Below are 23,727 nucleotides of genomic sequence, written 5' to 3' on the forward strand. Positions count from 1 at the left end.
ATTGTTATGGTAGCAACAATTATTTTATGCACACTTTTGGCAAGATATTTGCACAAAAATTATTCTACGACTACGAGACCTCATCGCGTCTGAAGAAAGTCTTTGAGTTTGAGCGTGGAAGATGAAGGATTATTAAGCAATTTATTGGAGCAATTTAGTTGCTGGTGCTTGACGAAAAAAGTACATTAATTTGAACACCTGCAAAGAAGAGTTTATGCATAATTGATGAAAATATGTAAGTGTTTTTGATTAATAACTAGTGAAAGTTAAAATAACACAAAAAAGAGTTTTGAAAAGTCGCTAATCAACATGTAAAGAAGTACAAAAGTCAATAATTATTAAGATGTGTAAAATTGACCTACTTTGACATGGAAAACGTTGAATATTGTTTTTTCTCAGTGCAGCAAAACGCTTCGTTTATTTTGACAATTGCAAATATTTTCTTTTGAAAATCAATCTAATATTGAAGCCTACGTTTTTCAACATTAAATAACAAAGCGAACGTCTATAATGGAGATGAAATATTCATTTTAGAGGTGAAGCCATTATTTGATTGGCAGTTGTTAATGTAAACATTCCAAGTGACGATAGAGCGAAGAAATGCGATGTGGCGTTTACAAACTTTGTTCGTATGTTTTTTATATCCGTAACATGGCAAAATATTTGTAGCAACTCCAAAGTTCGTGAATTATTTTGAATTTAGAAAAAACTATTTTGTCGCATTGCAAATTAAATGCGGAATTTCAATCGCCATATCAATATACAAAATTTTAAAGTAAATTACATGGAGGAATCCGACTCTCAAATAACGCAGGCTTAAAAACAAGAAACATGACTCGTGAAAGTGGTCAAGCAGGAACTGATGGTTCCGAAAAGGAAAGGGATGTCATTTCACTACCGTTTTGGATATTTTTATGGACGTTGTTGGCTGTGTTTGCTGGTTTTGTTTATTATAAGTTAAACAAGGAGAAAGAGAAAAAATCTGTTGAACATGTTGGAACAAGAAATAATGCAAGAATTGCTAGAACATTTCGGAAAAAAATCACGAATACAGATTCATTGAAGAAGCCTAACTTTCGCAGTCAAACGAGCTATGAGATTATTGATGGCGAAGTCCGGATCCATTACGATGTCTCAATGCTTGACGATTCACTTGTTGAAAAGACAAACGTATCAATAAAGACTGAGGTTGATAGTATTCCACCAAAAAGCTCAAATTTTGATGATGTTGAGATCTTAACTAAAAAACTGCCATTGATTATTGAAGAAGGTGAAGAATTTCCTGATGAGGAAACATTGAAAGTTGAAACAGAAAATTGCAATGAATTGTTTGAAGAAAAATCTTACACAAATTATGGTACTTGTGAAAAGAAAATAGAAAAATCAATCAATCATCACAACTTCGTATCAAATAGAGTAGAGCAAAAGAAGAGTGAGAATGAGGCAAAATTTTCAACTACTTCACAAGAAACTATCATTCCTATCAATATCATTAATGATGCCAATACCATTAAAACTAGTCAGCAAAGAAAAAGTCAATTCCAAAAATATGGAAGTGCATGTAGTGAAGGTGATGATCAAGTTGGAAATAATACAAAAATAATATACATCATGAAGAATCTAGGCCAGAGACTGCAAATTCTTATGCACTTCATCAATTGACTAATAATCACAAGTCTGAAGAGAAGCAATTCACAGGGAAAAGGAACTTTGACATCAATGTCGTAACAAGTGCTTTGAAAGATGAAGGCCTTTTCAAGCAAGTGGAAGGTGCCATATTTGATGAAGGGTCTCATGACTACAACAAAGCATTGCTTGTTCGTGATGAAGATATTAAGGATAAAAAGATTGTTCAACGGGATGAAACTGTTCATTTACCAATACAACATTTGGTGAGCAGAAAATATGTCTTTTCACTAGCTCCAGTTAATAATTTATTACAATTATATCATAATCTTAAAAGCACATCAACTCTATACTCTATACATAAAATACACCATATTGGCAGACTTTTCATTTATTTTTTTATGAAAGAAATCTATATTTATAAAAATAACATTGAGTTAATTGTTTGATCCATGTAGATGGCGTGTTATCTGCACAACAACCTGGAATGTTTGAAAATGAAGGCAAACATACTCAGTTGCAAACAGCAGTTGAAAGAAAAGAGAACAATATAACTGCAAAAGTTGTTACAACTGAGGAAAATGAGTCAATACCTAATGTGCACATTGATGATTTTGATGAGGAATTAGATTCACATAGTCCAGACTTCAAGGAAAATATGTATGATTCTCATCCTGATGCTTTAATTACACAAAATATTAGTTCAATGAGCAGAAATAGTGTTGACTTGAAGGATTCCATATTACTCAATAGACATTCAGATAAATCTCTACTAGAACAGAATGATAAAAAAACCGACACAGAAGATTGTACAGATACCAGAAATGTTGTGCCTGTGTTATCATCTGATATAATCAAGTCCACAACATCATCCCACACAAATCAAATCCAGAGACTTTTAAAGATAAATTTGTTTCTATGCAAGAAGATTCTTCAATGATTCACTTGTCATGTGAGAAAGAAGTTAACCCTGGTACTCCTAGTGAAATTGACATTAATTCTCATGAACCTAGAGATCAAAAGAAATCCAAGTCTAACACAGATCTTGATAAAGTTTCATCTTCATATTCCCATTTGGACAATGTCAACATGGTGAACATCAAATCAACATCTGTTCCAAATATCTTCACAACTTGTCATGAAGACACTTCTAGAAATTGTCCTAAGAAAAATTTTGAAAAACAACTTTCCTTCTCATCACCAAAATTAAATTCCAAGATGAAAAAGGTCACCAAGATTAAAATCATTCAAGTGAAATTCCTAGAAATGCCATCAGATTATGACAATGCCGAAGAGGATTTATTTGTTCATAAAGGGAATTTACCAATAACAGGGAAAATAAAGAGACGAAGTAAAAATTTTTCTGATGACTTTGAAATTTTTGATAACTCTCCAAATACTGAAGTCGGCAATCCTCAACGGTCATATGACGTCACCAATTACCGGCAAAATGACGTCATCAGTCATCAGCAAGATGACGTCATCGATCAACAACAAGACGACGTTCGTAACCCTCCATTGTCTGACGTTTCAAAATCATTATCAAGCGATACACAAACAATGAATAAAATAAAAAGTCCGTCTAACGTATTTAATGTAAGGCAAAATAAGACGGACTGTGGACGATCAATCAATGGTCATATAAACCATGAATTTATAGGCAACAAACGAAATGTTGCTCACCAAACAGAGGACCGTGAATGCAAAGAAATACCGGACACATCAAAAATTGGCACAACTAAAGCCCAGTTTCATCATAGCTTTTCAACTTATGACACCACAGTAGTGTCACGTGATACATTATCAACTCCTTTATTGACTCCAACTCATGATGACTCCGAGTTGCCCAGTCCCTTGAAAAATCCTCGACACGGCATAAAGTTGTCGGAAAAATTCCATATTTCTGATGATGAATATGTCGGTGGAAAGCAAGCGATTTCAACGGACCATGTTAAAGACAATATGAATGTCGACAAACCGTCACATGGTAAACAATCACGCTCTGGTTATAAAAATAACATAAGTAATCGTCACAATGGTAAGGTTGTCGCTGTCAAGAGTGGGATAATCAGTGATCACGATTACAGTAGTGACGCTGATTCGGAAATGTCCTACAACATCCCCTCACCACCACCATCCAAAGGAAAACGATATTTTCGTCCAACAACACGTCGGTTGTATTCTGATTCTTCATCGGATCCAGACAGTCCACGACGACGTTTAAGTGATACTGGAAGATCAAAGAATATAATCGAAGATGAGAGAAGCGTGAGTTCATCTGGTTACAGAAATCTTTTCTCAAAGTTTGGAGATTTTAACCAAAGTAAAGAAAAAGAATGAGATTACTGTGAAAAAATCACGTAAAGATACTGTTGTAAAATTATTTTAGTCTGATGAGTTTACTCCAAGAAGGACGTTGATGTCTACGAGCAGGTGTCTCCTGGGAGAACAAAATTTAATCTGCTTGAAAAAAATGGAAATTAATTTTCTCAGCAGTATGTGGTGACGTCTCAAGGTTTTTATCTTTAGTTGTACATTATAAAACCTCCATCGACTGCCGTGAATGCAATCTCCACATGTGTGAAATTCTACTTTGCAATTTAAAAGATGTTTTAATTGGAGATGTTGGTAGGGGAATTTTTAACAAACATTCTTCAATCGTGCTGGGATATGAAACTAACGTATAGTTTCGTGGAACATCGTGAAGGCATTATTGTTGCCAGGCAACCCTAGGAAATTGATCACGAAGAAACTCGTTAGCATGAGTTTATAAGACTTTATAATTGAAGAAATTTGTCGTATAATTTTCCTTAGGGAAATGTTTAAACAGGATTTACCAGAACACTTTAGAGAACAATGTAGGTATGTGGATGTACATAAATAAGTATACTAACTGCCCCGTTAACTTTTTGCACAATGGTTCAAGCACTTGAACACAGTTATTCCCGAAAGTTAATTATTACTGAACTTTGTACAATTTTATAACTGCGATATTTAATATCAAATGCAATATTGATGAAACATTGTCGTATGTCGTTTTTATGTATGTAAATGAGAGGATACATGTATTAAATATTAATTCATCAAAAAATATGCAAATAAATAAACACAATTTTCGTTAACGATAGAGAACATGAAACAAACACAATATCAATAGGAATATTTGTCATTAATTTTCACGACCATCAATATTCTGTATACAATATCTCAAGGGAGATAGTGGTTTGGCTAACAAGACATCCGTAAATTGACATTAAAATGATCTTCCAAATCTTTCCATTATAGAGCGAGTTTCTACTATCCTTTGCAAGAAACGTCATTTATGATCGACTATGTACAAGAGAAAACATTTTCTTTCCTTAGAAATAGGGAATACTTACCTCCGTCAAATGCGAGAATCCTTCTATAGCGTAAGTCTACGAGAAGCCTTGCTCAAGCTCCCTTCTTTCTGTCCAAAGAGAGGAATCACAAACTGTTCTATTAAAGAAGGATCTTTATTTCTTGGTACCACTTGCGTTGAAATAAAATGACGTTCTGCAACTATAGCAACGTTCAAAATGAATTCATTCTCAGGATTGTAATGTTTTATTAAACGGACTAAATTTCTCTGATGATTACTTCTCACTCCTGATTTTTCTATATCATCTAAAGAAGAGTATGTTGGTTTTTGACTGATTTTATCGTCAATAAATAATCTAGCATCTTCAACACTTGCAAACACCAACATGACACAACCACGACCTTTGCTATAAAACCCAGTAAAAGCCAAACTAGATAACTGAGTTTGAACTAATACTTCACTTAGACAAAGTTCTGCAACCACGTTCATGTAACTCTTCATTCGTCCATAATGACAAATGATTTTATGCGATGGCCAATGATCAACACGACATTTTGTTGAACAATAATGTGTAAAACAAGCAGGACAAGCTTTAAAATTGACAGCAATCATTCCCAACAATTCTTCTTTTCTCTGACATTCGGGATTTTCACAAATAAATATCTTTTTCTCCATCGATCGTGGCGGTTTAGGTGGAGCAATTTCGTACTTCCTCGACTTAGGCAATGTCTCAAATTGTGGTGTGTGTTTGCTAGTCCTTTCATTTTTAAAAGAACTTTCTCCTGAAAGACGTCGCGTTAAATCAGATGAAGAACTTTGGCAAGCAAATCTTTCATTGACATCAAATCCTTTCCATTCTTCACATTCAGTTTTATTTTTCCGTTTCTCTCTTTTCCCAAAAGTAAAATTGCATTTTAATTTACCTCGTCGACGATTTTGAATAGAGAAGTGAGCCATTTTATTTAGCCTATGGAGATATTTGAAATACGAAAGTGCAATCACATTTCCAAAACATTCGTACAATTTACGATAATGTTTAGAATCACTAATGATACAAACTCGATCATTTAAATAAAGATGAAGGCAATTGAATATCCCTCATTTGATTGGTTGATATGAAATGTAGCACTTCTCTTAGCCAATCAGAATACATGGTTACAATACAACCCAATGAGGCATGTAACCACATAAATAGTTCGCGGTTTGAGCTATTTTTGTTGAATGTCAGTACTCATTATTAGATCGGCTTACTTTTTTAACTCTGACAACAAATGGGACTTGCATACTGATTACATTGTAACAGATCATGTTAAATTGAAAGTCTTTTACAAATACCATTAAATAATTAATAGTACATGTCCTTTATTTAATTCGGAGAGTGCAAATTAACTCAGTTTAAACTAACAAGTTTGGATCAAATTCGTTTCTTAAATAATATCATTTACACATATCAATTTAACTTGTTTTATTTTTGATGGGAAAGCTGAAACTTCTAGCTGTACCGTGCAATTTCTCTGCAGGAGAGTGTGTCACATTTTTGTGGTCAGAAAAGAATCTGACCGCTTCCTAAGCATTGTACATAAAGAATTTTAACCAACAACGAGGGACCAATAATAGAATTCTCAAAAAATTCAACATTCCTCCATAAATTACTTTGTCAAATCGTCTATAATTATCTTAAGAGGCGCGATGAATGTTTAAAGTAACGGTGTTGAAGTTCTCTTTTACATACGACAGGTGATAAGTCAGGGCATGACTTACACTTCAATAGTAGTCTATATCAATGAAAAGTTTTTCGACCGGGGATGATAGTTGATCTTATAGGAGTCGGTGAAAAGCTCGATCATCAGTACTAATCTTTCATGCACACGAAAAATAAAAAGAACTAAAAGTTTTCAATTATGATACCCAATATTTATGATTACTTTGTAAGTGCATTACCACTAATTAATGTTTTCTTTAAACTAACAATATAAAGTATATATATTTTAATTAATCAACAAGCAACAACGAAATTTGAAATTTTACAATCCACGATAAGAGCTAATTTAATTTATATATTCGATAATGTATTATTTTTTGTTAATTCATGCCATCAATTTCTATCTAACTATCGTTTTGTTCAAACCATAAACTTTAGAAGACTATGGTTTTCATAGTTTTAAAACATATTGTTTCAAATCCCTGGGCATTCTTTCTGATCATACACACACACATTTTTCTCTCGTACCTCAGTAATACTTTCTTCCATCTTGTAAGACATGCCATTCTGCAACTGGTTTATCTGAAACTTTCATTCTTCTCCAATGATCCGATTCCTTGCCGTTCGTGTTTGCACCAACAAGAACACAACCAATAATCTTACAATCATGAATGACTGTCAATAAAATATCAGTGGTATCCAGGCTTTCGCTCGCAATGTCAAATGACACGGCCTCGTTGAAAACAGGATTAAGTTTATTTTTCTTTGTCGAGGTTTTTTTCTTTTTTGTTCGACGTCCGTTTTGAATAAGGGTTACTTTAACATAAGCATCTAAAAGAAGAGTAAATTAGCATATTCTACAGCTGATTCATTAATAAGTAAAGATAAATACATGTTTGTTGATGTAGATCGTCCAGGTTAGTAGAATCCTGAGAAAGGATTGTTGATGTTGATCAGTCCTTCTCGGAACTCTACTAACGTGGACGATGAACATCTACAAACATTTAACGATACTCCAGGGTTCAAACCATTCACTTTATAGATAAATACCTGTTCCTTTAACACTCGCTTGCGGAAGGTAGATTACGAGCTTTCATCACAATCAACGTCAACCGTCCAGCTATTCGCAAGTAACCAAGAGAAAACAAAATTTCACCGAGCTGCATACGCTGTTTTGGTGAAGAGAAGAAGAAGAACTGTTTCATGATGAAGTTATTAAAGTATGGAAACAATAATTATGAAGTGAATGCGGCAATTCGTACCTGATTCGTTGGCTGCAGATCCAGGGAAAATGTCCGTTCTACTGACGCCTGTAAGTCGGCTAAAGGCAAGGAGACCTGACCTACCACAGAATGGCGGGAACCAGTCAAAAAGTTAAACACACTGAAACACAAAGTTTGTGACTCGAGATTTGACAACATAATTTCAAATTCGAAATTCTCATTAAAAACTGGAGATCTTGTTTTCTGTTGAACTTTAGACTGCAAAAGATGATGGTACTCTGGCTGAAGTGACAATGTCACATATGGATCAAGATATTTAGACTCTGTATCTCTAGGTTTAACAAGATCATTGGCAGACAGTAATGTCACAGTCAAAATGTTTCGAAATGAATCGTAAAGTAAGGAGAATTGAATTGATCCTAGCTTAACTGGTTCCAATGGATTATCATCGATGGTTTCGATCTAAATAAAAAATGGAAAATGATCATTGAAAGGATTTAAAGTTTATAAATCTTATAATGGAGGATACAAATTTTCAATTTTATAGTACCTCGTACATTGATGGATCAATTTCGTCACATGATGACGTTAATGATGTTCGAGACACAAGAGTTGTAAGACGAGGTCTGATTGATGGAGAGGATAATGTATCTAAATTATTTGACAAAATAATTATAATGAAAACAAATTTATTTCATAAAATATATCACGATGATGTATGTAGCTATTACTTGAACCAAAGAATTCTGTTGGTGTAGGAGCTGCAGGGGAAATGGCCTGTCCTACACTTGTTTCCACAACGTCAACAGGAAGTTTATTGGAGTGTGCGCTAATGATGTCATAACTTGGTATAAACTTTTCCTTTTTTACATCGTATTTGCCACTTTGTCGATACAGGAAAAATGAAATAAGAACTACGACAATAAGGACAGCAGAAACGATCGTGACGCATAAAATGATCAAAGTTGTCATTATTTTTCCACCCTAAAATTAGAACATCGAACGTTAAAAAAACATGGTGAAAAAATAAAGCCTGCATACGTTAGGAAACGTAATTTTCTAATTTTAAATAAGATGATCTAAAACAATAAATTTGCATGCTTCCCTTCATTTACCATCGTCATCACTCAAAACTAAAGACTAGTAATGCCTAGCAACACCGGATATCAGCCCTTGTAAGTTTATGGTGAACAGAGCTTATGTAAATTTTTAATAAAAAATAATTGAGAATTGAAACATAGAATTACGTTTACATCGTGTTTATCAAACCTAAATCCATACAATATGGTACAAAGCAAGGTGTCCCGAGTATGCAAGTCGAAAAAATGATAAAAATAAAAGGATAATGTAATTAAATTTCATGTCGTTAGATTTTTAAAACGGTTGGCTGGGACAACATGACTTGTTTTATTATACTCAATGTTTGCCTATACATTTTGGACATACTGAAAGTTTTATGAAAGCGAAATGTGTTTGGAATTATTAAAATAGGGTAATTACATGGAATGAATTGTATTGTTTTAAATAATACAGCAACAATCATATACTTGCTAGACACGTAACGGAAATAAGTTTTGATGTGATTTAGGTGATGAAATTTAAGATAGCGAATAATTCATTTCGACACATGTACGAAGTAAAAACTTTTACCATCAATAATTTGTTGAAGAATAAAATACTTTATGTGAAACTTTAACTTGTTTATGAAGGAGATCCCAAATCAACATATTTTAGCATATACACTATTTATCTTGCCTGTTTGAATCGAGTTTCTTTATGAGCGTCCCATCTTGACAAATAAATAACTTACTTACGATATAATGAAATTGGTCTTGTTCCTCACAAGGCAGTCCTCAAACATTGTTCTTTTATGTCATGATCAAAATGTTTACACGATAAAGACTATCAGTTCTTCTCTGAAAAGTTCTTGCATCAAACAAACCAACAACCACAGAGTAAAAAACTCCTTTCAATGCACACACTTGAGTTTAAATGCATGATTACCAAAGCATATCGTTAAAAGGTGATTGTTTTCAGCCCCCGTTTGTACTAGCACTAAAATGTTTCCATGAAGGTAATTTCAGCCAGTTAACATTGACCAAGTTGAATTTCAGCTTGAACAACTTTTCAATATTTTCAGTATCTTTCAGAACGAAATGTTGTAATAGAAATGAAATTATTGTTGATTTTTCCCGTTCAGTTTCATTATAATTCTTACGTGCATCGGCGAGGTTAAAGTTTAATAAAACTGAAAACTTATAGATAATCGACATCTTGGTGAGAACATTAAAACATTGCATGCAAAAACATCAGTAAAATTCACTAGTAAAATAATTTTACGACCAATAAATGTACAAGCTAATGACCAGATGAGATCAATTGGATTAAGCTAATGTTTTATCAATGTCCAGATCAGTTTAAACAAAATCCAACAACCTTCTTTAAGGTTTTAAAAGGATTTCATTTTTCACTCTTCCGTACCTCAGGTCGTTGTTGATGTTAATACGAGCAGTTACGATTAATTTCGAGCAATCTAGGTGACTTAGGAATTGTAAAGGCTGGTCTTCGAATCTTCGAACTCGACTTATATGCGTTAGGATTGTAGCGTCCAGGTCCAGGAGAATGATCTGTCAATATAAAATGCATTGATGATAAGTTTAGGAATTTTTTATTCTGAAAAACGATTCATTTGTGTAAGTGAAATTACGGTGTATCTAAAACAATCTGTATTATTCATTACATCAACCTGTCTTTGTTAAAAATGGCAATGTTCCTTTTCGACGACCACGTTCAATAGTAAAACTTGGAGATTTTGTCAACACTGCATTCTGGCTTTGAACACGATTGTACCGAAGCGGACTTGGAAAATTTTTCGCATCTGATGAAAAAAGGAAGATGCTATTGTTTAATTAACCCAATGCATTTTTTACACTTCAATTTTTCATCTGAACATTCCATTGTTACCTTTAGACACAAGTGAAAATTCTTTCCTTTTGCCAATGCTGTATGAAGGAAACGTTGGACACGTCATCAGCGATTGACCAATCGTTGAAGTTGTTGCGTAATCAGATGGCGAAGGCCATTTACTGTCTTTGCAGAAATTCGCTCTTATTGTCCAGCGATCATCTGTAGCAAACCATTCTTTTCCCCATGAAACTCTGTCCCCTCCCCCTAATTTACAGGGAAAAAACATTGGTGTCGTGGAAGTTTTGAATCCAAAATATTCTTAAATAAAAAATGTGTTAGCGTTTGATTTTCCTTGTGTAAAGCGCTTTAGTCAATTTGCCCAACACTCCATAACATCGTAATGAGAGAGTAAATATTTTTAGTGCTATAAACATTAACTTGCCTTTCTCGGGATACGTCTTCGGTCTCATCGTGTATGCAGGAGGGGTGGTCATATTGGGAGGGTTGACTGGGGGGTTATAAGCGGCAGGGGAAGGATTTCCAAGTTCAAGAGTCGCAAATTCATGACCCTTCGTATTCATATCTAAAATAAGTCGTAATTAAATGCAGAAAAAGAAAATTCGACTGAAGCACATTTCATACTTTTTTTCTTTTCTCTCTGTATCGTGTCGATGTTGTGTTGCCTGGAATAAGTCATGCAAAAAATATAAGTACAGTTTTCAAACACAATAGTCGTAAAGAAACAATTTATCAACGTATAATTACATTGTAATGAAGCGATATAATACATTACACACATGGCAAGCAGTATAACTGTTTATATTCAAATGGTGTATTATCATATCTAGTCTACTTTTGGCAAAGAAACTCTCCTCGTTCAAATATGTATGAACTATGGACGATCACTGAAAACCAATTATTTAATCTTTGTTATTTTCTCAACAAAGATATTAGTGTAAGTTTACTTAGCAACGTAACTATTTATTTTAATTAATACCTTTCTTTTCATATGATAATTTCAGCTTAAGGACAGTTTATTAAAAAAACAAATTATAATTCCTTGTATAACTTTGATTTAGTTGTAATGGTAGAAATTCACCCATGTCGACATTAAAATGATTATTCGTAACAATATACGAAGTTGTAATATGACACTAATATATTCAAAGCAAGTATACAGCCTGAGAAAAAAAAGCTGGTTTTGAGCAAAAGGTTTATAGTTTGTATAAAAATTGTGATTATTTATTTATTTTTGATGTTGACCGTATGGAGGCTTTATTATTGAACAATAAATAATAAAATATTAGATTGTATTAAATATTTCATTGAAGAAGAAATTCTCATAAAGTTATTTCATTTCGTTATCCATTGACGTAATCACGGTCATTTGTCGACCAAACCTACAGAAAATGACAAAAATTTGGTAGAAATCATCATTGGACAAGACGTTACACCTCAACACACATACTGTCGTGTAAATGAAGCTCGGATTTCTTCAACTTTTGACGGATGACAACAAATGGCACAGTTTGAACTCTCCATACTAAACAGACGACTAAAATATTTTTCACCGACTCTTTTCAAATCATCAAGTGTTACCTTGGAAACTCTCTGAAGAAGTGTTCTGGAGAAAGTTACTGAAATCAGTGAATGTGAAAAAAAAAACATAAAAGTCAAAAGAAAAGATTACTTGTTATAATCTTGACCAACATTTCGCAGTTGCGATAAAAGATTCTAAACACAGAATAGTCGATCATTAGTATGACTACGTTGAATGACGTCACCGTGTTAAAACATTACGTCACCTCATACGCAGCATTGCCAACTGATTCTTCTTGACCTATGACTTCAAATATAACGCTACTGATCGCAGACTTCTAACTGGACTATCTCAAATGAAACAGCACCAGTGACATATCCGTCCTAAGTATGGAAAATTAACATGAAAAACAAAACAATTTATTCACTGCTTGCATTTGTAAACTTCAAGCTTTCCATGTGTCCAATTTAGTTAAGTTCGGCACAAGGGAATATAAACGTTTAGAATTATGAACACTATATACCATAATCTCTTTGGCTTTCTCATAAGCTTTAACTGGATGACTTGATTTAAACAATATGAAGTACATCAGACCTTGTTCAGGATCGCAATGCATACTGGGTACAAAGATGTAGATGAACAATGAGGTACACAACAGGACTATAAGAGTTTTAGATGAAGTGAAAAATACCTGTAGTGATAGGAGAGTCCAAGCCCACGGATAGTACGCCACATTGGACCCTTTGTAATAAAATATGCAGTCCATGTATGAAAACGTGCAAAAACCTCAATAAATTTTTCATCCAAAGCATACCTCCAAAGCAGTCAAACACTCAATGAAGACTAAAATAGCGGGAAAATCTGGATCTGTGTAACTTTGAATACAACGACAACATTGAATGAGAAATGATGATTCCACAGAACCAACTCCAATGATTTTACTTCCAACATTTTCTCGTAAAAACACGCACACATTTTGCACATTCTCCAACCTGATACAAACATAATGGGTACATAGGAATCAACATGGATAAATGGTGATTTAAACGGAATTTAAAAAGTATCCTCTGGTAATACACACTGTAGTTGCGTTTTATATGGACAAGAGTTAGGAATGAATTCAGTCTCCCATATCTCGCTCGCCTTCTCTGGTAAAGTATTTACATTACAGGCCATGTGAACACGAATGTTATTATGGTGAGTTAATTTTTCACGTAATGAAAACAAATCTTTAATGACCTGGAAAAGATAGACTTTAAATATGGCGAATAAAAAGATTACTGAGAGTATTTTTAATGTCTTTACCTCGTTAGAATCACTTTTTAAATCATTCAGTATTTTGGTGAGAAAGTTCTTTTGATGAATGAAATTAGTATATCTGTAAGGGCTTTCTGAAGAAAAACAGCAGTCGATAAATAATACCTCACTTTAAATGGAGTGAAAAATTGAAAAATCATGAAAACATTTGTGTTTCATACGATGAGAAAAATTGCTATCTTTTGTTAAGGCGTTCACTATAACTCTTCCGTTCCGTTTCAATCTACAAAACATAACACAAGAACACGTTTTATTGTTCAAATAAATATTATTTCTTCCAGCATTAATACATACTGAGTAGCTTCTTTTATCATCTTTTTAGCAATAACTTTAATTCTTTCTTCTGTAAACTGTGTGTTGTACAAGAGATCGCGAAGGAGGTTAACAGCCACAAAATATTTTTCAACTTCAATCTAATTAAGATCAAATCATTGGTTAAAAGGAAGCTACGATTACGCCATTATCAACGTTATCTTTCTTCCACATTCTTTATCAATCTCCCGTACAACAAAAACTCACCCCCGCGGGAGAACAACCTACCTTAAACTTCAGGACAACAAATTGTGGAAATCTGCCTGGTTTGAACCTTCTTCCATTAAGGCCAATTGAAGCATCGTAATTAAGCGCATGCTCAGTAAGTTGAGCAACAATCTCTTTGTGTGTTATTAAAACTAAAGAGCGCAAAACAGTTCATTATATCTTAAAAAAGTAAATGAACATTGTGAACTAAAAGAAGTTTGAAAATCACCTCCGTTCTTCAATACAGGAGATTCTAGAATCACGGCTGTATAGAGACTTAGATAATCCATCAGACGACCAGGAAGAGGAGTGGTATCTAGCATCACAGTAATCTAAACATTAACAGTTTACAAGAAAACAATATTCTACAATATCTATTTCAGAAATACACAAAGTTAGTCCATCTCTCACTTCAATAAATAAAGAAGAAATATGATCTAGTTGAAAGGAATAAGGAATATTTGCAACTTGAAATTTTGACTCGATGATGTGATCAGATAATGTCCCCGAATTATTAGCGCTCTTTACTTGATGAAAATTGATACTGGAAATGGAAGGTATTGGAAGTGAAGCGATCATTGATGATGGAGGCTCAACCTAAATAATAAACAGCAAAACATAGCTAGAATTCTCTGCAATAATTTTATACAAAGAGAAAAATCAACTTTAACTCACATCGTTTTCCTCGTTTGCCTTCATCAATCTTTCACCACGTTCCTTTAAGCCACTAGGTCCCAGACTCTCCTTTTGTTCCTTCACGCGACGTTTTTCTGACTCAGACATATCGTTCATAAGTTTTGAACTTGGTTCACCAATCACCTTTAAAGATCAAGTCGTTAAACTCCACGGAATGTTTAATGTATTTTGACAAAAACATGGACACAATTACCGTAACTGATGGCGCATGGACGAAATATCTTTGTAAAAATTCAATCCAAAATTTATTATCTTCTTTAGCCAAACTCTTTAAATGTTTAATTGTATCAACTTTTTCTAAAAGCTAAAAAGTTACATTATCGTCAGTAATGATAACCGGAAAAAAGCAACTAATTTAACTTCAACATCAATCAATAAATGGTAAAATTTACAAACAGCAAACTAACAGCAATGAATACCTGGTCAGATTGTTTAGAATAAAGAAAATCTCCTATGAAAAATCCAGCAAATGTACCATGAGGGTCATCTTCAATCTAAAAAAATGAGAAATTCTTTGATGGAATTTATTTCATGATATTAGTATGAAATATCCACATATATCCACACATATCCACAAAGATCCACACATATCCAAAGTTCACTTACCTTATCCATTGCATCTAAGATCTCTCGATGAATTATTGACAACATTCTCTTCATATCGAGTTTATTAATGTTTTCAGAAAGATCGCAAATAGCCTCAATAATTCTACAAAAATAAAAAAGACAAAATATGTGAACAAATTTCTAACACCATTTACAAAATGAATTTAATTGTAAAATTTTGTTAGAGGTGCTTGTACACAAGATATTTATATTTGTGTAATTTTGAGTTTCACATTTTAGAGTTTCACATAAAGTAAAGAAGATGTATACTTTGGTATAACATCATTTAGTTTGTCCATTGGAACATTTTCCGCCATGATATAAAACACATCCTTCAGAATTTTCAATGAAATCAAAATCAACATCACTACAGTATGGATCGTCACATTCAACCAAAACTTGTTGTAAAGTTGCTACAGGAGAATCCGTGAGGTAAGTCATTAATACTTTGAGTGCTGCAATTTCGAAATCATCCTAAATCAAAAATCAACCAATAGATTCACATCATCAACATTATCCCCAGGTCCCACACAATAAACATCATCCCGGACTTACCGTTGCTGTAGGTCCACGGTAGCCGACAAGAGCAAGACCTGATTCTTCATCATCAGAAGGAAACTGAATGTTTATTGTAGCAGATTCCTTTAATTCAGGCACAGAACTTTGCCAAGGGCGAACATGTTGAGGTCGTGTATTCTACGTAAAACAAAGATAAGATTGAAGGTCTTCGTTGCTAATAGAATAATGAACGAGAAAAAAATTCAACTAACTTTAGAAAGTATTTTTTCCTCAAATGCTTGTATTATTTCAAACACATCAGATGACTGTACTTGACCTGTGATCAGAAGACATAAATTCTCAGGGCGGTAGAATTTATCATGATAGTCAACTACCTGTAAAAATAAAAAAATACTTCAAAGAAATGTTATCATATTCATTGTCAAGATCAATTACTAATATCTTATGCAGTAAATAATATTCCCAACCTTTTTATGACTGCATGATGTGCGAAGATTACCCATTATACCTCCAGTCTCTGACTAATTGAAGCATCGAAGTGTCACTTTTGGTTAAAGAAAAATTTAAAGATACACTTGTCGTTTACCTTATAACCACAATAACCAGGGTACATATTACGAAGAAATGCGAGATGAGTTCGACTTTTTCCTGTGTTTTCTCGTGCCTGCATTTCACAATAAACAACACCAGCATCTTCTCCTTCATCATTAATATGATGAACCTCAGTTAAATATGCGGACTCCTAAAAACATGGTATGCTACAAAACTCTTGCTTATTTACCAAAACTAATGTTAAATATATTGAATATACTTACAGTTAAAGTAGGGTAGAGAATATGATCAAGATAGATAGGAAAAAGATTTAAAAATCCTTCACTACCAGCAGTTGTCATTGTGTAACAGGTATGATCTGTGTCAGTCCATGCATTTGTTCCTTGAGCCAAACAACGATTTGCAAACAGATCCAGAATCCCCTAACATAATCAAAAATTTTAGTGTTTTTGAGAAAGACATTCAAAAGTACAGTAAACTACTTTCATTAAAGTATCGTTGACTATTTGGGGGCACATTTTCAATTTTCATAGTGTCGTTATCAGCTTTTAGACATTCATAATGAACATTTGAAAGCATTTTTAAGTGCATTTAAACAAAGTTTATTTAATAGAACCTTAAATGGATAATTTTCACTTCCCATGAAGACCAAATGTTCCAATGTATGAGGCAAGCCATCGTCATCATGAGCTTCTGTAGCTAAAATAAATTTATAACATAAAGTTCAATAATTAAGGCTTGGTTTTTATTGTTACCATACAAAAATAAAAACATGAGCAAGAGTAATAAACAAGAACTACAGAAGTGTAGTACTTGTAAGCTGGGAACACGTCACATGTGTTTAATGGTTCACTTCCTTCACTATATTGGTGGTTGGTATTGTTAATTATAAAGGAGTATAGGTGAATTACCGAGAGTGAAATATCCATTAACTAAAGGACCAGGTACATCTACAAAACATACTGTAATTCCAGTTCTCCTTGACTGGTATTTCTCTACTGTTAGACTATGTAAAAATTGAAAAGAACAAAGTTTATTAAAATTTTCTGCCATCTTTAAAATGCTTCCATTTAGGGTAACAACATTTCATATTCTACATAAGTGGAAGCTTCGCGAAACTCAAGATGGCGAACGAAAGTGGTTTTAATTTTGAAAACTGCAGAAGGTGAACTGTTTCTTCTTTGTCTTTATGCTCTTCTTTACATCTATCTTGATTCCTCTATTGCATTGATGTTGCAGAAACTTCCTTCTTGAAAAAATGGATTAAAGACACCGAAAGCTCTCAAAACAGGCACAACAATTTGTGGAATAGTCTACAAAGTAAGTAAATTAAAAATTAGACCCTGGACAGACATAGTTCATGACAACCAAGGGCTACAACGCAAATTTTAATTAATGTTTAAATTTTGTTTAGGATGGTGTCATTCTTGGAGCCGACACACGAGCAACTGAGGTTCTTTTATGTATTAATTTATTGGTATAAGAACGTATATTAAACATAAATTTTCACAATTTGTTTTTTCGTATTAGGATACAATTGTTGCGGATAAAAACTGTTCGAAAATCCATTACATTGCTCCAAATATGTAGTATGTACTTTACATAAATAGCCATTAAAAGCAGTGACTTAAAATACCTGCATCATTTAATATCACTATATTCATGTTATTTTAGTTGTTGTGGAGCTGGAACTGCTGCAGATACAGAATATGTGACAAATCTTATTTCTTCCAATCTTGAATTGCATAGTCTAAACACTGGTCGACAGGTTAGTATCAATGTTTCTGCATAGTTGGATATTTTTCACATTCATTCATTTGTACGCATTCCCTTAACCAGGCACCTGTTGTGTCAGCATGTCGAATGTTGAAACAGCTTCTCTTCAGGTGAATATTTGGTTTAATAAATTCTCTCTGTATTCTTCAGTTCCATGATCCACAATATTTTCTTCAGATATCAAGGTTATATCAGTGCTGCGTTAGTTCTTGGTGGAGTTGATTATAATGGGCCACATCTTTATACTATCTATCCTCATGGCAGTACTGATAAACTACCATTTGTTACTATGGGTAAGACATGTCAGCCTTGTCTTTCAAAGTTTATTAACATCATTGCTCTAGTCTATAAAGTTTGTTGTTATTTAAGGTTCTGGATCTCTTGCTGCAATGTCTGTATTTGAGTCAAGATATAAACCAAATATGGAGGTAATCTTTGCTAATTTCCTTAGAACATCAATTTTCATTTTTGTCCACGTAAAGTCTTTAATTTTTTGCAGTTAGATGATGGAAAAGCACTTGTGCGTGATGCTATAGCTGCTGGAATATTTAATGATTTGGTAGTTTATTAATATACATAGTGTTAGAACATTTTCTTTGCTATTTATGACCTGATGCTTCAATATTTTAGGGATCGGGCAGCAATATTGATATTTGCGTTATAACAAGAGAAGGTGTTGAATATCTTCGTCCTTATGATGTTGCCAATCAAAAAGGTGTACGTCAAGGGAAATACAAGTATCCCCGTGGGACAACAGGTAGATTTTTTACCTTACAAAAACTTGAGTGAAAAATTATTAAAAATAATTGTGTTTTTAGCTGTGCTCAGTAAAGATGTGAAGCCAATCAAATGGGACATTATTCAAACGACAGTTGCTTCAACCACTGATGAAGCTATGGAGACAAGTGAAGTTGTGTAGAGAAGCTATGAATTATCTAATGATGCAAGTATTTCGCTATGTCTTGTTGTGAAATGATAAATATGTTTTATGTGCTGTCAGCTTCATTCATTAAAACCATTTTAAAATTATTGACTTGACCCTTCATTTTTTTGACCTCAACATAGATTATTTTTTCATTTTTTCCACCAAGTTAAAACAACCTCAAAAAAGTTTGTTGTCTAGTTACAATTTGACTGACTCATTAAATTTTGAAAGCGATAAAAATTTATTGGTTGTACAAAGTACTTTAAGCCTACTATAATTAATACCATTATTATTACACATTGTATAAAAAGAAATATATTAGTATTGCTATGGACAAGGCAGACAAGTGTGGTGGAAGTTGTTAAAAACCATGAGGATCTCATCAAGTTTTGTAATCACAAAACTAAACATGGTAATATTTAACATGTACAAATAAATTGTTGAGAAATAAAATTTAGCCTCCACACCACATCATCATACTAATTCATTTTAAATTCAATTGTTGTGCCTCTATATTTTTTCTATCAGTTCAAGTCAAAAATGCTTGAAAAGCTCGATTTGCTACCTCATTGACATACTCAACATCAGGTCTGTGATCAGGGTCTGGTGTGATGCAAGCTTGAACAAGATCACGCAACTGTAATTAAAAAATCAAACAATTTAGAATGGTTTTAGTGTCATAGAATTCTTTCAATTATTTACCTCTTTGGAATAAATATCTGATGGCAATGGTGGATAGTCACATTTTTCAATTTTCTTGCACAGTGAGTAAAGATTCATTTTATCACCGTAGAAAGGCGACTGCAAAGCAGCCATCTGAAACAATCCAGAATAATATTGCATCAAATTAAGGCTAGGTCAGTTTTGCAAAAAAATAAATAAAAGTTTCATTCCAATACCTCATATAGTAAACATCCTAAGGACCAAATATCGGAACGAAAATTATAACCAGTTTCATGAATTCTTTCTGGAGACATATAGTATGGCGTTCCCACTGAAATTACACATCATGGGTGTCAAATTATGAATCATTTACATTAAAGATAAATTATCGTAAATGATTGAGAACCTAAAGAATGAGCAGCAGTTGTCTTAGAACTAAAATATCTTCCAAGACCAAGATCACCCAATTTTACAACACCAGAGGCAGTAATAAAAACATTGGCTGGCTTGATATCTAATAAAAAAACTTCATATCTTAAACTTTTTCATAAAATCACTGAAATTTGTAAAACCTATTCAAAATAATGTACCTCGATGCATTACTCGTCTTGAATGCATGTGTTGCAATGCAGCAGTCAGTTGAACAAAATATTTCCTAAATGAAATCACTTTAAAAGTTTACACAAACTGTGTGGCAGCTAATAAATAGTCATAGTTGCAATGAATAAGTACTGTTTAAAAAGTATTTAATACCATATTGTTTTCTCGGGAATAAGTTTGTTATTTTTCTTGAAATGCTGTAAGAAATGCCCACGAATAAAATGAAGACATGCAGACAAACACAAGATATAAATTATTTATTGTGTCAAAACCTTTATCATTCGTGACAAATCACCAGCATCTGCTAACTCGAGAACAATGTTTAGCTGAATGAAGAGAAACTTTGTTTAGATGAGAAAAACTCAAAAAACTCCCAAAGGTTAAATAATAACGCAAACACATACTTCATTATTTTCAATAAAAGATGCCAAATATTTGATTACGTTGGGATGGTTTAGTTGCTAAAGAAATCATTATTGCAGTGACAAAAACATGTAGAATACTTCTTAAAATAATTACTGATGACAAAAAATTGCTTAAAATTCAAAAACCCAAAAGATTACTTCATCAGTACCTTTAACAACTCTATTTCTTTTATACAATCCTGTCTTGCTTTAGCATCAAGCATTTCAAAGATCTACAATTATATTTATCATAGAAAGCTTGTTGCAATTCAATATATTGCATAAAGTAAAAAATTCATAAATTCTCTACCTGAACCTTCTTGAGAGCAACAATCTGATCATTTGCAACACATCTTCCTCGATAGACAACACTAAACTGTCCACGACCAATTTTTTTCTCAACCACGAAGTTTGACAAAGTGCTGTATACTGAATCATCATCAATAGTTGCCATGATTATTTTTTCTATATTTCTTTCTATACAAAAGGTTTACAATCATTAAAACGCAAATTCATCCCATTCTATTTTTCTTTGTCTCACTTTACTATATTTATATAAATGACAAAGAACAACTCGAAGCTCAAGACACTCGTATACCGCACTCTTAAACGCACAAAACTCAAAAGCTATGAGGTTATAAGTCTTCAATATACTATTTTAAATAAACAAATCGTGTACAAAAATATAATGAAAAATTAATCTCTTCCTTGTAGCGTTTTAAAATTGCTACAAGGCAATTGTACTCAACAAATTTCACCTTGCTTTGTGTAATCATTCAAATTTAAGAATCGTACCAAATAGAAACCGTGAGAAAATGTAAAGGCAATAATAAACAGAAAATACCATAAAATTCAGAGAATTCTTTATGAACGTTATCAAAACAATCAATGTATGTCTACAATATAGGTCTCAGTGTTTATACTTGTACTTTGTTACGCATGACAACAAGTTTATGAAAGATCAAATCATAACAATTGGAAGCAGTTAAACAAAAATTTACCATAAGTAGTTAAAGTTCATTTCTTCATTAACTTCGTTGCCATGAAAAAAATGACAAGATGTGAAAATGGCAAGAAATTATTTTAACTGTTAACTCCTGCGCGATTTAATGTTTATATCCCGAGGACAATACGAGAATTCGCGAAAGAACTCGAGAATAATTAAAGTGATTAGTGGTTTTCTACTGCGCATGCCTACGTATACGTAACAGACATCTCAAACACACTTTTTGATTCATAAAGTCGAATCTGAGCATCTAATAGTTTTCATGATTGTATAAATTGTGGTCTATTGCTTGAAGAAGAAACCGTCGTCTTCCACACATCTTTTTCCACACATTCTGAAGTTCTTGAGGTAGAATTTGTACCAATTGAAATAGGGCGTGTCGCACGCATTTTCTTTGTAAATCGATGGAACCTTAACGTAGCGAAAGCACGAACATTTAATTTTATGTAAGTCGAAGCGTAAAGAAGTGTCAGTGCCATTGCAATTTCAAGCGAGCGAGCACATGTGACAAATGTAATAAACTGCCAGTGTTTCGCCCAAAAGACGACAGTGCTCATAGTTTTGAACATATGAACAAACGCCACGCTGTTCATGACTGTTAAGCCGACGCAAAACATTGACGCTGCCAAGGTAATTCGCGCAACTTTTGCCACAGATTTTGCTTTACGTAGGTCTTCCTTCGATGCTAAAAAGATCAAAGACAATTTACTAAAAAAGATTTTTAATTTGTTGTACACACGAGTTTTAATTAAAGGGATTTTATGAGTTAACTCTCAGTAAGCGGTGTAAAAAAATTAGTAAATAAAATATTGATAATCAGGATGCAAACTGTATTGAAATATATTTAATAATCATGACAAATACTAACAAAGATCATCTTACAAAGATGTACTTGAAATACCAACTGCTAAATTCACCTTCGTTAAAAATAATTGATCATTACCTAAACGCGGCAAGATAAAAGGTGGCTCTTTATAATCACATCATAGTATTAGAGCGGTTATTAGTCGTTGTCTCTCAAGTAATCCCACAAAACTGTTCAAATGAAAAAGATTCAAACACCTTTAAACTCATAAAACACGATAGCACTAACGAACCTGTAATAGAAGGGCCAGACGACTTTAACATTCGTTGATTCTTTGAAACAGTGAACAAGATGCTTAACCCACTGTACAATACAGTAATTGTGACAATAGAACAGCCAACAACAGCTACAAAGGCCGATGCTAGAAACATATTGATCGTTCCCGGTATTAAAGTAGAAATAATTTGGGATATTACACCAAAAGTAAAGTAAAACGCCACTATGATCAAAATTATGGATGTTTTAAGTAAAGGTTCATGATTGTAATGTTTGGCCTTTACAACACGAAGAAATGAAGCATGAATTAAACCAAAACCAGTGGCTATGGATGGTTGTCCAACAGCATAGATTAACCTCAAAATAATCATAGGAGTGTTACAAGCCAGAGCCATGTTAACTTCATAAGGATTCAAGACAAGATAGATTGCACGAGACACGCATAAAACAAGAATCATTATGAATACAGACAAACGATAACTTCTAGTTACATTTGAAGCAAAACGGATTGACTTGAAGAGTAATATACACGATAAACATCCAGTTAATAGAAATAATATACTAAACACGATCCAATGTGCTCTCCAAACTTTCTCAGGCAGGTGTTTAGTCGTCGGTTGTGATGTGCTATGATTCTGTACCATCATCGCGTCCTCTTCTAATGTGCTTATGTTCAACATTCTTCTGTAAGTTGTACGCTGTGAAAAATACGTTTTCACAGCGAA

General features: G+C 33.3%; 8 protein-coding genes across 9 annotated transcripts; 2 read left to right on the forward strand and 6 right to left on the reverse strand.

The window, feature by feature from the left end:
• The first annotated feature begins 559 nt into the window (after nucleotides 1-559).
• On the forward strand, nucleotides 560-4,748 carry LOC124439585. 2 transcript variants are annotated; one of them, XM_046989851.1, is made up of 2 exons: nucleotides 560-1,892; nucleotides 2,085-4,748. In XM_046989851.1, the coding sequence occupies exon 2, from the start codon at nucleotides 2,545-2,547 to the stop codon at nucleotides 3,964-3,966; it is 1,422 nt and encodes a 473-aa protein (XP_046845807.1). In that variant the 5' UTR covers nucleotides 560-1,892; nucleotides 2,085-2,544; the 3' UTR covers nucleotides 3,967-4,748. The 2 variants fall into 2 exon arrangements, with proteins under 2 accessions (XP_046845807.1, XP_046845808.1); XM_046989852.1 differs by having other exon boundaries at nucleotides 569-1,892.
• Nucleotides 4,599-6,263, reverse strand: LOC124439589 (apical junction component 1 homolog). Its single transcript, XM_046989857.1, has one exon. It carries the CDS (start codon nucleotides 5,921-5,923, stop codon nucleotides 5,030-5,032), a length of 894 nt encoding a protein of 297 aa, XP_046845813.1. The 5' UTR covers nucleotides 5,924-6,263; the 3' UTR covers nucleotides 4,599-5,029.
• A 718-nt stretch (nucleotides 6,264-6,981) lies between these two features.
• LOC124439586 (synaptotagmin-C-like) lies at nucleotides 6,982-9,878 on the reverse strand. Its single transcript, XM_046989854.1, is given in 7 exon segments — nucleotides 6,982-7,499; nucleotides 7,719-7,737; nucleotides 7,739-7,837; nucleotides 7,931-8,353; nucleotides 8,442-8,542; nucleotides 8,623-8,875; nucleotides 9,647-9,878. Coding segments are annotated over 6 exon segments (1,185 nt in total). The 5' UTR covers nucleotides 8,864-8,875; nucleotides 9,647-9,878; the 3' UTR covers nucleotides 6,982-7,197.
• Nucleotides 9,879-10,390: 512 nt separating this feature from the next.
• On the reverse strand, nucleotides 10,391-11,495 carry LOC124439338 (protein STPG3-like). Its single transcript, XM_046989562.1, has 5 exons — nucleotides 11,441-11,495; nucleotides 11,241-11,381; nucleotides 10,856-11,062; nucleotides 10,638-10,769; nucleotides 10,391-10,518 (listed from the first exon to the last, which is right to left on the reverse strand). The coding sequence occupies exons 1-5, from the start codon at nucleotides 11,493-11,495 to the stop codon at nucleotides 10,391-10,393; spliced, it is 663 nt and encodes a 220-aa protein (XP_046845518.1).
• Nucleotides 11,496-11,814: 319 nt separating this feature from the next.
• Nucleotides 11,815-17,631, reverse strand: LOC124439584 (uncharacterized protein C05D11.1-like). Its single transcript, XM_046989850.1, is given in 28 exon segments — nucleotides 11,815-12,198; nucleotides 12,267-12,422; nucleotides 12,489-12,532; nucleotides 12,604-12,672; nucleotides 12,674-12,721; nucleotides 12,862-12,955; nucleotides 13,030-13,079; nucleotides 13,153-13,330; nucleotides 13,420-13,577; nucleotides 13,644-13,729; nucleotides 13,817-13,878; nucleotides 13,950-14,068; nucleotides 14,196-14,326; nucleotides 14,404-14,506; nucleotides 14,586-14,771; nucleotides 14,850-14,993; nucleotides 15,064-15,174; nucleotides 15,290-15,364; nucleotides 15,477-15,579; nucleotides 15,747-15,799; nucleotides 15,801-15,950; nucleotides 16,032-16,172; nucleotides 16,247-16,369; nucleotides 16,463-16,516; nucleotides 16,582-16,737; nucleotides 16,811-16,969; nucleotides 17,164-17,246; nucleotides 17,459-17,631. Coding segments are annotated over 28 exon segments (3,030 nt in total). The 5' UTR covers nucleotides 17,601-17,631; the 3' UTR covers nucleotides 11,815-12,146.
• Nucleotides 17,632-17,656: 25 nt separating this feature from the next.
• LOC124439591 (proteasome subunit beta type-7-like) lies at nucleotides 17,657-19,352 on the forward strand. The gene is given in 12 exon segments (XM_046989859.1): nucleotides 17,657-17,712; nucleotides 17,787-17,803; nucleotides 17,806-17,867; nucleotides 17,962-18,000; nucleotides 18,078-18,136; nucleotides 18,222-18,315; nucleotides 18,387-18,433; nucleotides 18,501-18,616; nucleotides 18,693-18,751; nucleotides 18,823-18,882; nucleotides 18,954-19,080; nucleotides 19,142-19,352. Coding segments are annotated over 12 exon segments (822 nt in total). The 5' UTR covers nucleotides 17,657-17,671; the 3' UTR covers nucleotides 19,243-19,352.
• Nucleotides 19,353-19,470: 118 nt separating this feature from the next.
• Nucleotides 19,471-22,179, reverse strand: LOC124439590 (serine/threonine-protein kinase Nek7-like). The gene is made up of 11 exons (XM_046989858.1): nucleotides 21,917-22,179; nucleotides 21,226-21,392; nucleotides 21,086-21,148; nucleotides 20,916-20,972; nucleotides 20,784-20,837; nucleotides 20,665-20,708; nucleotides 20,502-20,566; nucleotides 20,318-20,425; nucleotides 20,148-20,242; nucleotides 19,951-20,064; nucleotides 19,471-19,885 (listed from the first exon to the last, which is right to left on the reverse strand). Exons 2-11 carry the CDS (start codon nucleotides 21,367-21,369, stop codon nucleotides 19,778-19,780), a joined length of 852 nt encoding a protein of 283 aa, XP_046845814.1. The 5' UTR covers nucleotides 21,370-21,392; nucleotides 21,917-22,179; the 3' UTR covers nucleotides 19,471-19,777.
• Nucleotides 21,762-23,707, reverse strand: LOC124439587. Its single transcript, XM_046989855.1, has 2 exons — nucleotides 23,019-23,707; nucleotides 21,762-22,606 (listed from the first exon to the last, which is right to left on the reverse strand). Exons 1-2 carry the CDS (start codon nucleotides 23,680-23,682, stop codon nucleotides 22,182-22,184), a joined length of 1,089 nt encoding a protein of 362 aa, XP_046845811.1. The 5' UTR covers nucleotides 23,683-23,707; the 3' UTR covers nucleotides 21,762-22,181.
• Nucleotides 23,708-23,727: the final 20 nt, after the last annotated feature.

The sequence above is a fragment of the Xenia sp. Carnegie-2017 genome, unplaced genomic scaffold (genome assembly GCF_021976095.1).
Source record: "Xenia sp. Carnegie-2017 unplaced genomic scaffold, XeniaSp_v1 HiC_scaffold_19, whole genome shotgun sequence".
NCBI lineage: Eukaryota > Metazoa > Cnidaria > Anthozoa > Malacalcyonacea > Xeniidae > Xenia > Xenia sp. Carnegie-2017.

What these genes read in the sequence shown, in the direction of transcription:
- LOC124439585 (XM_046989851.1), top strand. Translation starts at nt 2,545, where the DNA reads ATGCAAGAAGATTCTTCAATGATTCACTTGTCATGTGAGAAAGAAGTT.
- LOC124439338 (XM_046989562.1), bottom strand. Translation starts at nt 11,495, where the DNA reads ATGACTTATTCCAGGCAACACAACATCGACACGATACAGAGAGAAAAG. An exon ending in GAAGACGTATCCCGAGAAAG is followed by an intron (nt 11,063 to 11,240) that starts GCAAGTTAATGT and finishes CCTGTAAATTAG; the next exon opens with GGGGAGGGGACAGAGTTTCA. An exon ending in ATTTTCACTTGTGTCTAAAG is followed by an intron (nt 10,770 to 10,855) that starts GTAACAATGGAA and finishes TTTTTTCATCAG; the next exon opens with ATGCGAAAAATTTTCCAAGT.
- LOC124439590 (XM_046989858.1), bottom strand. Translation starts at nt 21,369, where the DNA reads ATGGCAACTATTGATGATGATTCAGTATACAGCACTTTGTCAAACTTC. An exon ending in CTTTTATTGAAAATAATGAA is followed by an intron (nt 20,838 to 20,915) that starts GTATGTGTTTGC and finishes CTCTTCATTCAG; the next exon opens with CTAAACATTGTTCTCGAGTT. An exon ending in ATTTGTCACGAATGATAAAG is followed by an intron (nt 20,709 to 20,783) that starts GTTTTGACACAA and finishes CATTTCTTACAG; the next exon opens with CATTTCAAGAAAAATAACAA.
- LOC124439589 (XM_046989857.1), bottom strand. Translation starts at nt 5,923, where the DNA reads ATGGCTCACTTCTCTATTCAAAATCGTCGACGAGGTAAATTAAAATGC.
- LOC124439587 (XM_046989855.1), bottom strand. Translation starts at nt 23,682, where the DNA reads ATGTTGAACATAAGCACATTAGAAGAGGACGCGATGATGGTACAGAAT. An exon ending in GTCTGGCCCTTCTATTACAG is followed by an intron (nt 22,607 to 23,018) that starts GTTCGTTAGTGC and finishes TGATCTTTTTAG; the next exon opens with CATCGAAGGAAGACCTACGT.